General features: G+C 44.7%; 1 protein-coding gene across 1 annotated transcript in view; it reads left to right on the plus strand.

The window, feature by feature from the left end:
* runx2b (RUNX family transcription factor 2b) overlaps positions 1 to 14,941 on the plus strand; it is a 35,177-nt gene that overhangs the window by 12,979 nt on the left and 7,257 nt on the right. Inside the window, exons 2-4 of the mRNA XM_068754172.1 lie at positions 4,409 to 4,668; positions 5,909 to 6,065; positions 7,969 to 8,073. Of these exons, the coding sequence (XP_068610273.1) occupies positions 4,409 to 4,668; positions 5,909 to 6,065; positions 7,969 to 8,073 (522 nt within the window). The remainder of the gene's footprint in view (positions 1 to 4,408; positions 4,669 to 5,908; positions 6,066 to 7,968; positions 8,074 to 14,941) is intronic.

A 14,941-nucleotide genomic window follows, 5' to 3' on the forward strand; every position in this document is an offset into this window, starting at 1 on the left:
CTTCGCTGCCTAGACTGGCGGGCTTCGCTGATTGGTTCGCTGGCAATGCTGGTTGGCTGGGGTCCTGCCAAACATGGAAACATCCCGTTAGAGCAGAAAAAGCCTGGCCCTCGTCAGAGCCGTCCTTCTAGAAAGCTATAATTATGTTTCTTGAAAAATGCACGACTGTGAAATGTAGCCCTAATCCTGAATCTTAAGTGACTGTACTTTTCCTGTTGAATGATGAAATACAAGTGAAGAGGGAGAGGCTGTCCTCAGTTATCATGATTTTTTTCTTAATGAAGGTCAAATACGAGTGTCTTGGCCCGGCTGATGAGGCCATTATAGCCACATGCATGGGATTCTGTGTGTCACAAAGTCTGAAGTTACACAAAGACAATAGAAGACAGATTCTGCATGGTTAGTTTGCTGTCTACATTATAGATGCATGTGTGTGTGTGTGTGTGTGTGAATAGGCGACATATATTAGCGGTTCACAGTGTGTTTGTGACGAGTGGGAAAGAGAGAAGACGTTTTATTGTACACTGACAGCAAAAATGACTCGGAGAGTGTCGGCTGAATTCAATTTTTATTGAATACAAGGTCTAAAGATGAGCGACAGAAATGCTATATTATCGTGAATCATAAAATGCACATCTTGTTTAATGTGGTACATTGTGGTTCCTCTCTGTTAGTGACGTTTCCTACTGTGAAATGACTCCAAGCCAGTGTAACACAGTAGATGAATAATACCAGAGCTGAGAGAGAGACGATCCAGCTGCGCGCCAGGCGAGCAGCAGCCGCGCTGAACAAGCCGGATTATGCTAGATTCATTACTACACCATATTAAGACTGATAATGCAGAGAACGGCAGGTCTGACATCTGTGTCAAGGTTCCTGTGTTCACTCTGAAGCCAGATTTAAAGTCTTTTTAATATATTTTTCTGTATTATTGCCTCTCCTGGTGTTTCCCTAACATCTTTGAGAGATCAAACAATAGATCATCTCGGAATTGCCCCATCTCTGACCAGCACAAAACCTGTAGGCCTTACGGCAGTATATGAGCGCAGGCCCTATCCTGCAGAGAGCTGGAAGGCAGATGCTGGATGTACAGCAGAGAAGCAAAGCGGAGTCAGATGGGACTAACGGTCTTTGATGATCCGAGCTTGTCAGGGTTTAGGTCACGACTACTCTGGGGTGGAGGGAAAGGGTTTTGTGTGGGGGGGGTATGAGGCTCTTCTCTTCCTGCCACTGCCTCTGATGGGACAAGAACGGAGTGCAGAAAGACACTGATTAGCTGGCCTAAAAATATTAGTGTATGCTGATTTTCTGGATACAAATGATATGTGTGTGTTATTTAACGGACTCACCGTTGTGTCTTATATATAAATCAAAGAGGGAGAGAAAAAGCTCCAAAACTAAAATTCTCGATCTGCATTAAGAATAATTAGGCAGATTAAATTGATGGCATGAAATTGACTCGAGGGTTATTTCAACCTTAACATTTCCTGAATTAAATTCCACTACCAAGATTCTGTTTTCCACATTACGCCAAATGTATTCAGCGGTGAGACGGTGATGTTATCAAAGCTGAAACTTAACTCTGCTGGAATAACCGGCTCCACGGTTCCTGCAAGGCCATGTTTATCACTATTATAGATTTAATTAGTACTATTCACATTTATCCATCCATGAATTGCGAGTTGATCTTTGGGAATGTTGGACAATTTGAACCATATTTCTGGTGTTTGGGGCACAGGGAGGGGAAGTGTAACTCAATCACTTTTTTTTTTCCCCCCTCACCGTCCACATGATGAGGTGCCAGATGCATGTCAGGGCTTTCAGACTTATATATATAACCCTAACAGACATGCCTGCATGCGTGTGCATGCACTTCATATTTAAGAAACACAGGAAGTCATGTTATTTCAAGTCACTTTCAGTTCATACTCTCTCAACACAGAAATCTTATTTTAAATGTATAAGGCTATATACAACTTTATAGAAATAAAAAAAACTGCAGCAAAAGCCACAAGAGGACCCAAATAACCTGACAGCTGTGCCTCCCAGAAGTCCCTTTTATTTTGAAATGGGCCTGTAGTATCAAAGGTCTTTTGTCTTAAAGACCTTCTGCAATAAAAGTTTGTTTAGGAGCGACGTAAAAGGAAAACACAGTGGCAGTACACATGCTGCTCTGTGATGTGGTGCTCCAAAAAGACTTTGGGAGACTGACGGGTGCTCAGGGTGGAGTGAATGTGAGCGCTGGTGAGATATGGAGTCTCACAGAGGGTGAATGATGCCCTCTACAGTAGACAGAGGAGGAGAAGACAAAGCAGGCCAGAGCGGCATCCGCTGAATGTGAGACAAATAAGATGTAAAATTACATTTTTAAAGAGTTTACACAAACAGTTGGAAGTTGTAGGTGTGACTTATAGTTAATAAAATGGGTTTAATTATTTTTATTTAGTTTATATTGATTAGGCAAAGGAATGATTTGCATTTAAATATTTCTGCTTTTTTTTTTTTGCTGTTGCAGTCATGGTATGCTTGCTTTTCTAAGTACAAGAAATTTCCGATTTGAAATTATTTTAGTATTATGAAAGTAAAAGGCATTCAGAATACAGGTTTCACTGTTTTATTATTATTTATATATTCATTTTTAAATAGAATTTTATTATTTTATATGATGGAAAAGACAAGTTTATGTTGGTTACTCTTGGGTAATCAAAGATGCAAATATAACATATTTTTAAACCTCATAATGTGCTGTATATTAAATATTTAATCACTTAAGGCATCAAATAAATGTAGAAGCAAATAAAATATAGTATATACTTTTGTAATGTAATGAAGTGCTTCAGTAAATGTACTTATTTGTACTCCACAACTATGCAAAAAGGTTACGAGTTGTGCGTAATTACGCATTATTTGGATGACCCGGAGTCTCATCTCCATGTCTTCTTTACGGAGATTGCAGTTACATGATAATTTTGCATATTGCGTGAAGTACAGCGGCATTTTATATTTAATTTGAACTCCTCAAAGGAGCCTGAGTGTTAAAAGAAACGGCCACATGTGTGAATGAAAGCAAACTAAAGCCTGCGTAAAGTAGACGGACCTGTACACCTGCGCAACAGCTCTCCCCTGCGCCCAAGCGAAACTCTACACCTACACCTCTACCTGACTCGCCGCTCTCCGGTGACGCACTCATTCCTATCTCACATGGAGCGCAGGCTAAGGTCACCCCCCCCCCCCCCCGGGATCGGTCGCAACTCAACACTGACTGACGCGCGTTACTGACTGGAAATGACCGTCCACAGAGTAAGAAGCGCGCCGGGGGGGTCCAGGAAAGCGGGAGCACGTCGGTATGTACGGCTGAGCGTGTGCGAGAGTCGAACTGTGAGTGAGGATGGAGAGAAAGCGTGTGTTTCATACAGGTACAGACATTACGCAGAGACCCGTCCGGTCGTCCATGTATAGGCGTGATAGATGATGGCAGCGGGAATGGATCTGACTCCAGACACCACGTGTTGGAGTCGCATCAGCGCAATAATTGCTGCGCGCTCTGGCTATATAAACCGCAAAAAGTCTCAGCAAGGGAAACCCCGGCCTCCAAACACTAACCACATTTACGGCTGCAAAACGGGATTCTATTTTCCGCCTTCTTCATCTCACCGGCGATGACCCCCCCCCCCCGGTCTTTCCGACCCCCGACTTCGTCAACATTTTAACCTTACAAAGCGCGTGCACGAGCGAGAATCATTACGGAAATATACGTCAAGTTAGTTATTAATAGCTCTGTCCATTGTTCTGTGAGTGTTGTTCAATCGTAATCCCCTTTCTTTGAAAACTGTGCGTGTACTTCGCCCCCGGGCTTTTTGAGAGACGTTCAATTTGGCACAAAGACTTCAATGACGCACCTGGAGACGCGCTTTGACTTTTCACTGAAAGGAGACAGACAAAACATTCGCGATCATCTGGGTCGACGCGCTTTTTTTTTCTTGTAACTGCATCAACCCATTACGCGCGTGGACATACATTTGATGTTATTTATGTCCGTACAAGAGCGACTATACGCGCCTGCGTTATGGCGCACGGACGCTTCCCTCAAGAGAAGTTTGTAGAAAAAGAACTTGTCATTTAAAACATCATCGAGTTTTCAAGGGGTATTTTTTTTTCTTCTTGCCAGAGAACAGTTTTATGTCGTTTGAAGGCGCCTACTAAAGTTTGCAGCGGAGAGGGGTTGAGACGCGCGGCGTGCGCTCACAAAGTCCCATTTTCCATTGGCAGAGGCGCTGAGGTTCAGCGCGCTGCGCCGCGCACTCCGAACTTTCTCCCCGAGCGTGTGAGAGGGGAAGGAACGGAGGAGCTGGAAGGACTTTGGTACCCTTTTTGATCATCCACGCTGTTGTGATGCGAATTCCCGTAGATCCCAGCGCCAGCCGGAGGTTCAGTCCGCCATCCAACAGCCTCCAGCCGATCCCAGGGAAGATGAACGACGTGAGCTCTCCAGCCGGGCAGCCGGACGGAGCGGCGGTGCCAAGACTGCGTCCCCACGAAAACCGCAGCATGGCCGAGATCATCGCCGACCACCCGGCCGAGCTGGTCCGGACCGACAGCCCCAACTTTCTGTGTTCGGTCCTGCCCTCCCACTGGCGGTGCAATAAGACGCTGCCTGTCGCCTTCAAGGTGAGTCCCGTCTCAGTGGCGCTCGCAGCATTACAAGGGGGGGAGTCCTTCTTTACTGTCACCACTGAATTATATATATTTAGAATAGTTTGTGTTTTAGAAGGAGACACTTTATACAAATCCACTTCATTTGTCCGTTTTTTGACAAATGTTGTGTTTTTTTATTTTTCCCTCGTGTCTGTTTTACTCTAAATCACGCGTCGATTCTTTTTCTTTTTTTGCGTTTTTTCTCTACAAAATACCTCAAACATGAATTCTAGAATATAATCTGTATATTTATATTGAGAAAAATATGTTGGTTTTTTTTGGCACTATTGGGTTAATATATGCGAAATTAATTATGACTCCACAATAAAAGCATTGTTTCCATCTTCTTATAGATTTGTACCAAAAATGTAAAAAATAAATGTCACTAAATTCTCACATTCACATTGTAACAAAACGTTATGCACCTTCGTCATAATGTAATAATGACAATAAATTATTATTATTATCATTAGTCTTCACATTCACCTGATTTATAATGAACATAATAAAACATAGAGAAAAATATATATTTAAACAAGATGCAAAGACTTAAATGTTTATAAAATTTTAGGCCTCTTGAGGAGCTTTTGAAGCCGAAACATTTCCCACCCAGGAAAGACCCTATTAATTACTTGAAATATATCTAAAAAAAAAAAATTGATCAAAGACACAACAAAGTGGAAATTTGTATAGCAGTAACCCTGGCTCCAAATCAGATGTGACACATTTTCAAATATATGTGTTATTCAACTGTTCTTACTGCAGCTCTATAATTATCGCTACTCTGTATGCCTACGCATGCTCTTTCATCTGCATCCAGAAATCTAAATGATAACACGGGGGGCCTTGCCAAATTTGTTTCTGCGTCTGAGAAGTGAAGAGAAAATAAATCCATTTATCAACATAAGTCGTAGAAGAGTATAGTTTAATATAAAACAAGCCTGTCGCATTAGAGAGGTGAAGTCTTTAATCAGTGAAGCTGAGAATGAAGCTGAGGATTCATTTCAATCAGATCCTGCCTTTTAAACTGAAGGAATTCCTCTGTTAAATTCTGTGCTATTATATTTCTTTTTGAGTCTGTTCAGGCGTGAACACAGACAGAGCGTTCACGCTGCAGGTGGAGATATTATTTTGCATATTTCCCATTAGAGAGTGAGGGAGTAAAATCCCTTACATTCTGAATGTCTACACTTTGACCTGTGTGCCCTGACAGGTAGTTGCTTTGGGAGACATAACTGATGGGACAGTAGTCACAGTGATGGCGGGAAATGACGAGAACTACTCTGCCGAGCTCCGCAATGCCTCGGGTGTGATGAAGAACCAGGTAGCACGTTTCAACGACCTCCGCTTCGTTGGACGCAGTGGCCGAGGTGAGGCCTGAAACACTCAGCGCTCCTTCTGCTGCACGCAGGAGCTGTTGCATCCAACACGGTCGTTTGCGTCAACCACATGATGATCTCTAACTCGGGCGTCCTTTCTTCACTGAATCCAGAATTATGTTGCATCCTTTGTATTGGCTTTGACATTTTTTTTCAGCTATAGGTGAGGGAAAAAAAAACTATTTAAAGAAGCTATCTTCTTTTTCATTTTTAGTTTAAGAGACCAGACTTGCTTACAAAACCGCATAAGAATGTGTTGATGGCAGTCAGTCTGTCCTGTATCAAACTTCCTACACGGTTCACCTGACATGACCCCGATAAGTTCAGGTTGATCAACCTGTTGCGTTTTGCTGCAGTCTCACGCAGATCACGTGTGTCATCAAGCCGCCGCACAGAGAAGGAAAGCGACCTATACTTAGGACGTCTGTCATTGTCGAAATAATAACCTCACACGTGGTTTGAGATTTGGCATGGATGTACATGCGTATTTAATCTCAACTTCCTTGTCTGTTAAAGCTGTCATAGAGGGATAATAATACAAGGTGGCGCAGCTGGTAGGCGTTGTTGCCTCGCGGCAAGAATGTCACAGGTTCGAATCCAACTTTAGGCCTTTCGGTGAGGCATCTGCGTGGGTTCTCTCCGGCTTCCTCCCACCACCAAAAACATGCAAATTAGGTTAATTGGTTACACTAAATTGTCCATAGGTGTGAGTGTGTGCGTGAATGATTGTCTCTCTGTGTGTGCCCCTGCGATGAGCTGGCGGCTTGTCCAGGGTGTACCCCGCCTCTCGCCCGTTCGCTGCTGGGCTCCAGTATGGCCCTCGAGTTCGGAAGACGAATTAATGGATTTAGATCTACAAGGGCCGACAAAGTGTAGAGCTTAGCGGTGGGCACGGAGACGTTGCGTGATTGTCCGTGCTGTGACACAGAATCTGGTCACAGGAAGTGACATAGGAGCCAAGGGAGATAGAGGTGTCTGAAATGAATACCAGGTAATGATGACGAAGATAAGTACAAGTCGTGCAAACCGATAGGATGTCAGATAGCTTATAGGGTCATGGTGCACAGAAAAGCAGGCGATGGCTTGATGGTTGCAGGGCTGCGATGGTTTGGGCGGTGTGTAGGACAGGTGATCCAGAGAACGATCAGGTACTGATGATCGTCTCTTTACTAGTAATTGATTTACGGTGTATGGGGTTGCTTCAATAGATCACAGGTAGCACATGCCACTAGGAAACGTGATCTGTGGAACACCTGCTGCACCTGTGATCCACTACCTCCCCCGAATGATCGTATTGATTCCTTGAAAAGAATGTCTACATTGCACCAGAGTGTGAAGCATGGGCTGGAAGGACACCCATTGAGGCTGAGTAGACAGCTGCTCCAGTGAGTCGCTGCAGCAAATCTACCCCCCCCCCCCCCCCACTTCCTGTTTCCTGTGCGTAGCCATGGTTACTTAACACATTTGAAATACCTCAGACCTTAGCGCCGCTGCTGACTTGGCTTCTGCGCCGTGATTCATAGCGGTCCTCGTGGACGACATAAGAGCATACACATACACACTTAACCCCCGAGGCAGCAACTGCTGGGGATTATCGAGAGAGGAAGTGACTATTAAAATGCCTCTCGCCCACTCACGCGGCGTTCGACTGGGAGACATGCTGGATAACAAGATACTGGCTCCTACAGTTGATTGTCCTTTCAGGCTCAGCCAAAGATAGACATTGTAAAACAGCCAATTCGTCGTCTGCCGTTGATCCTCTTAAAGCTGATGTTGCCCAGTTTGTATTGGCTGTCGCCAAACACACTTGTGACTTGCAGATGATTTAGATATGAATGTAGGTCATTGTCTCTGCAGATGGAATTACATTCAATGTTGTTTTATGTCACCACAGGCAAGAGCTTCACACTGACAATCACGGTATTCACCAACCCGCCACAAGTGGCCACTTATCACCGAGCCATAAAGGTCACCGTGGACGGACCGCGTGAGCCCAGGAGTGAGTACAAAGGCACGCACATGCAGTTTCATCATGGGAATATGACATAGATGCAAGCAATGTAAAGCTTCTTTTAATTTGCCTTTTGAATGGGTACACAACTATTAAGTACCGTGCTCGAAAGGTACGGAGGATTTGCAGCAGATCTTTAAAGGAATAGTTAAACAGCTGGCATTTCCTGACTTTAAAAGCCTAAAATGACTGCATCCTAAATTTCCTTTCATTCCACCAAATAGCATCTATCATTAGACCCATCCTGCCTCTCGCTTTATTGAAACCCTGCAACGTGAGTTTTGCAACACAGAAATTTGAAGTCGTAAGCACAAGTCTAGATAACTCATGGTCCAGAAAGCTTTAGAAGGCTCCCCTCAAGAGTCAGAGGCTATAATACTCTTTGACCCAGGATGAGTAAATGATACAATAAGTGGAGTGTGGCTGTGCAGCTAGCCTGGCAGAAACAGTGATGGGCTAATAAAACAGGTTAAAAAAAATAAATAAATAAAGAGTTGAGTGAAAAAAAGTTGCGGCTCTTTTAATTAGAAATCAACAGGCCTGTAATTGAGTTCCCCTCTCAGAGAGCGGTTCAACCTCCCATGTAACAGTTTGATGGAGAAAAGAGAAATTAAAAGTGAGGCAGAATATCCTAAAGAGTGTACACTGGGTAGCAGAACGCTAGCATCAGCTCATTTTAATGGCCCATATAAAAACAACTGAGGAGGGGGAAAAAAATTTACTATAGCTGTTAGTGCCAACTGGTCTGGCATGCAGCTGTTTCCCCAACCCTTCTCCCTATTCATAAAAACGCATATTCTCATCTCATGGCGTCTCAATGAATAATATCACATCACAAACAACCCACCCAGCCGCCCGCCCGCCCGCCTGCCTGCCCCGTCACACGTGGCACCAGGGTGCACAGAGACTCAGAGGAGCCGGGAGACAGTGGGATTAGTGCTGCCATCAGTCTCTGTTGCCAAAAAGAAACTCCGACGCTCAGCGTTCCCTGTTCATCAACACGCACCCTGAAACGAAGGCACATGCTTGTCATCAAACGCACATGCACTCACAATCACCCACACTTTTTCTCATCCATCCCTCCTTGCTTTCCAACCATTTCGTTTGATCAAAAGCATTTCCTGTGCATCTGCTGTCCCTCCCCCCCCCCCACATCAGATGACTTACAAACAAAGTCCTGCTATTTGGTGGCGAGCAGATGGGAGTCGGATCGGAGCAAATTTTGTTTAGAAAAGCCTCAGTTTGGTCTCAACAAAGTTGCAGTCTTATATTTGCGTCCAGAAAGTGTTCCAGGAAGCTTGGACATATGTGGAGTGAGCTTACAGGTGATGGCAGACATCAGGTGAGGGGATTCCGGACCCTAAACACTGTCACCTATTAGTCTCCCTTGGTCTCCAACCAAACCAAACTGTGCTCTGGGGCAAGGCTTTCAAGTTGAACTCTGTGCGCTCCAAATTCAATCTCAGGATGGCAATTTCGGCAATAAAGAGTATGGCATCATCCGTAACCCCTTGAACTTCTTTAGTTTACTGTTAAGCGGCCAGAAATGCAGCGCCGGTGTAATTTAGCCAACAACTACAGCCAGAACACGTCTCCCTCTCAGGGGTCATTAAGCTGAGGTCTTAGGGTGGCAAAACACACATGTGCCCTCTCAACCGCACCTCCCCTCCTCCAGGTTTTCAACACAGAGGAACTGAGAGCCTTGGCTGTCTCCAAAACTGTGATTCTATCTGTGAACGCTTCATTGACACATGGAAGGGGGGCTTTGTTGGCCATTACAGCTCTATTTTGTGCTAAACGAGTGGGTAATTAGGAGGCCTGTGGTACACAAGGCCCTTACAGCAGAGGTCCACGTGAAGACAGAGAGAGAGAGAGAGCAGTGGGCTGTCTTGAATCTGACATACACAGGCACTCTGTGGCCCTCCCCTGCAAAAGCAGCATTGCTTCTGGAAGTTAAGTCGATGCATGGGCTGGCTCGTGGGCTGAAAAGCTCAAATGAAGAGTCATTTTTATATGTTTGTATTGAATTTATCTGACACCTTTCCCGATGTTAATGTCGGTTTTCCCTCACTTTCCCTGATTGTGTTTGTCTCATTGGGTTGTGTGATCAGCCTTATGAGTCTACCTGAATGATGTCATCTCTCCCCCAGCAGTAGGTCACTAATATCAGCTGGGGGGGGGGGGGGGGGTAAAGTTAGACCGCACAGGAATAAACAGAGCGCAAAGCCCTGAGATTGTCCAAATTAATTACACGAATATTGAGGCGACAGAGATCTGTGGTATGATTCTCCTCAGGGAGTCATAGTGTGTGTGTGTGTGTGTGTGCGCACGTGTTAACGTGTGTGACGGTTTTTCGAGTGGTTGGTTAGGTCCCTTTGGCTACTGTGCCATTAGCATGAGGCTGACTCGGTTTTTGTGGCATGCATTGTGCTTAATCGTTTGACAGCCTTCGGTTTCTGTGTGGTTTGCCGCCGCAAACTCCTGCGTGTCGGTCGGTGTGTTCATGCGTGCAGACATGCACAGATCTGTTTTCTCAAGATGGACATGACTCAAAGTGCATGCATGTCTGTCTTCAAGCTCCCATTTGCATGTGCACGCCCATTTGACATGTTTCGGCGGGAGGGATGGTGTTATGGGCGTCATTAGTCCGGTGTAGCCACTGTGCTGATTTGGAGCAGAGTTAATAAGGCGTCATTAAATGTCATTTTGAGCTAATAGACAGGGAGTGGTTGTTTAAACCAATATGCTTTTATAGGTGGTTCTGTCTACTCCCAGCTGCTCTTGACGGTGGCCGCAGCCGGCTGAGACTGACTTTCTAAGTGATGATTCCTGAACCGTAATAACAAAATTCACCGGGCTTTCTGTCCAAAGCCACTGATCTCATTATGCTTAATTGATGACAAACATTGGAGGTGACAAAAAAAAACATTGTGGCGTCGCACATGCTGGGTCTGACTGTGGAATACTGTCGTGGTTATTGTGCATAACTGAGTGTGAGTGACATGTGTGTGTTGTGCGTCGGTGGTGGAGGTTAGCGGTCAGGCCTGTCTCTGCCGCTCTGGAGTTTGAAGCCGCTGAGTCTGGGGGTTCCGGGCTTGGGGACATGGTCGTGTTTTGGTTCGATTTTGGTCAGGGTGTTAACAAGTATGGTGGCGAGGCCCTGGTTACTTACAGGCCTGCGGACAATATTAGTGGTTCGGGAGACCCGTCTGCCAAGCCAAACTATTCCTGCGACACACACATAATCAAATTTGCACATACAGTATGTACATGATACTTGAAGATACGTTTCTGTATACTTCCACAACAATGGATTTTAACCCTATGTCGCTACCGCTCTGTCCATCGCTCCCGTTTGAGAGAGATGTGTCTTTTTGCTATTTTTGGGATTCAACAAAATTATTATTTTGCTGACAAATATTCAAATTGGGCTACTTTGAGAGCGAGGCGCATAACTTCAACTTTTTGCAATTTAGAAATTAGTACAATATAAAAACAATTGTGAGGCTCATTTTACAAGTTCGTCTTGTAAATAGTTTTTTGCTTGTTTTCATTACCAATATTTAGAGCTTGCGTTCATGCAAATACCCTCATTTGGATTTTGTGGGACTGGAAGCTGATGCCGTCTCCTCGTGGCTGTTGTTGATTATTGTGGTCTGCTTCATGAGAGGAACGAATATGACAGAACTGCATTCGGGTTAGACCTAATTAAGCCTTGAAGGTAATCAGCCAATGTTTGAAATTGCTCCTAAAATGAACCACAGGTTTATTATCCATTGACAGACTTCCAAAATTAAGAGTGATTAGCAGATGAAATTTGTATTTCAGCTGCACGAAACTGTTTGCACGTTCAGAGCTTAATGTTTTCAGCTAGTGAGAGTGACAAGCTAGCTATTATGACCCTGTGGTATTAACTCAGGGTTAAGTATAACATGTTAATGCATGTTATGTTGTATTAAATCTAGCAATTCAGCAATGACACCAAGCACGTTTAAATGCATGCCCCAAATACTGAACATACCGAGATTACCATCGCCGTCATGCCGACACCGTGGGACAGCGTCTTCGTGTATGCATGCTTTTACGTGAGCGCGTAAGGTTACTTTACCTGCTGTAAGGTTGTGGGATTGTTTCTTCCAATAGTGCTAAATGCTAACATCATCACTGATGCTTATTTCATTATACCGCACTACTAAGATAATGCAAACCATCTTATTTATTTTCCGGACAAATAAAACTCAACAAAACATCAGGAGAAAACGGAATGAAATAGGGTGAGACGAGGAGAAAAAAAAAAACATGACGACGAAAAGTAGTGCCGGCTTTTCCAGAGGCAGTCAGTCAGTTGAATGTCTTATGAAGTTCCTTGAAGAGTCCTTTACAGCGCATAATACAAAATCATTCAGTGCTGGGGAGAGACAGAGAGGAGGAAGGAAGCAGAATGAAGAGGGAGAAAGCGAGGAAAAAAGTGAAGAGTAAAAAAAAAAAGAGACAAAGATTAAGAGGATCAAGGCATGGCTGGCCCAGAGCTTCAACTGAAAACATCTCTGAGGGATTTGTTCTCCTGTCGTGAATAAAGCCACTTTAATGTGAGCAGAGAAGTGTGTGTGTGTGTGTGTACTGTACTCTTTAAACTTTGTACAGAGTCATACAGCAGTGTATATAATCTTTTTTGTGCCGAATAAATGAATAAATGTCTCACCTTTGGGAATTGTTTTGTGTGTGCGTCGGTGTGTGTCTGTGTTTGCGTGTGTGTGCCCTTCCCTTGCCTGGCTTGCTTCCTCCAGGCTGGAACGCATGGACCACACAGACGGCTGGCAGCACTCCACGACAGCCTGGCTCCCTCTTTCTCTTCGTCTCCTTCCCTCCTTCAACAGCCGCCTCGTCTCGCTCTCCCTCTCTCGCGTCTCACTTTTTCACTTCCTCCTTTTTTTCCCTCTCCCCTCATACTCAGTTCTACATTTATCGTCTCCTCTCCCTTTTTTACCAGACCCCCCATGATAGACGGGCGTCACACACTCTGCACGTCTGCCCTCGAGTCACGCTCTGCCAGCTTCAGATTGCCACGTGAAATAATTCATTGTTTCTGACCGCTCACACAAAAAACAACAACAACAACAACATGGCCACTGTGAGGGCTCCAAATAAAAAAGTGAAATATGGAGCCAGTGTATTCGTTTGCTGACTTTACTGGCTGTTCCACCGTGAGATGACTGACACACATCTGCAATAAATACACACAAACATACACTGGCCGATTCAATGAGCATGAATCAGCCCCAAAGATGCATTCATCCAGTCGCACCCAGTCGTCATAAACCGGACAGGAGAGCTTAGAGGGCACGACGTGACACTGAATTTATAAATTGTCCCTTTTATTCTGACTTTTCTGGCGGTCTGCATTTTCATCACGTGTTCAGCTGCTTATAGGCAGAAGGCTGGAGAGTTTCCACCTGAGCTAACTGATAGCGGAAACTTGATTTGCTGCTGGTGGTGGGAGATTGTCATTTTGAAGACATCTTCTCGCAGAGACATTCGGTGTAATCTTAGTCTCCGGTCGGCGCAGTGAATGCAAAGCTGTAGCCGTGAGACTTCCATTAATTACATTGGACGTATATTCTGTTTGCCTACCAGCTCTTACTAAGTGCAATCCGATCAACTGGATCCAGACGTATGTCTCTTGGACGGCTGCAATATTACTATTCAAGAACCAGTGTGCAACTGTGTGATTGGAGACGCTATCTTTAGCGGCGTTAGCTTATCATTAGTCATCTGTTTTTCATGTGTGTACATGTCTGATCCTAAATTGCATGTGCATGTCCGAAGATGTATGCATGATGCGTCTGTGCAAATGTGCATGATTAAATATTCAGGCGTGTGTTTGCATATGTCCACATACTTGCATGTGTGTGTCTCCATGTATCTGTGTGTGTGTGTGTGTGTGTGTGCTCACATCTGGTCCGAATCTGTCCACGTTTCCGGCCGCTGGCTGGGCAGGGAAGTGGCAGGCGCTATCGAAAATCTCCGCTGTTTTCACAGGGATGATGGGAATCTCAGGGACTTTCCCTACGGCAGTGAAATCATCCGCCTTTCCCATTCCTTTAAATACCCCCGGCTCATTCGTCTGCCCTGCTATGTTTCCGATAAAACAGCTGAGACGTCTTGTGTTTGGCAACAGTGGTCTTCTAAAAGGTGTAATTAACTCTTGAAAAACTGTATTTACTGTCAAGGCCCGCTAAACGAATGGGCTTGAGGTCTGGCTCTTTTGAGTGTAAATTGGACCTTAATGTGGCGGTCGACATGCCGCATTCCTATAGGAGGAAAAAGGCTTTAAGATTTCAACTGCGTTGCATCCATAGGTTTCTTGACAGCATGGTAGTCCAGGGTGGAGACTGAAGTCTGCTGAAGTGTAGCTTGTCGGTATCAGGAAGCTGGTTTGTCACGTGCGTCAGAATTTTCATTAGCTCCTCAGAAACGCATGTAAACGTCTGTATTTTGGGATATCCCTCAAACGCACCAAAATCTTAAACCCTCTAACTATTTCCCCGTTCCCTGTTCTGCGTGTGCTCAGCACTATTCACAGAACCCGTGTCTCCTCATTGGTTCAATCCCATCCAGAGTTTTTAATTTAGTGGTCATCAGGGTGTCTTCCTCTCCACGTGCCCCCCCCGCCTCACGTCTGTCTCCCCTCATCTCCTTCGGTCTCCCATTGCTATTTATTCCCATCACTAGGAGACTGGCTGTGCACAAAGGCCGCACTGTGTCCCGAAACGTTTTTAGAATAGAAATCCAGTCTGTTGAAAATGGAAACGCTATGATTGACTGGGCACAGATTGCATACAGAGATGAATGAATG

This window comes from Brachionichthys hirsutus, chromosome 20, assembly GCF_040956055.1.
Source record: "Brachionichthys hirsutus isolate HB-005 chromosome 20, CSIRO-AGI_Bhir_v1, whole genome shotgun sequence".
NCBI lineage: Eukaryota > Metazoa > Chordata > Actinopteri > Lophiiformes > Brachionichthyidae > Brachionichthys > Brachionichthys hirsutus.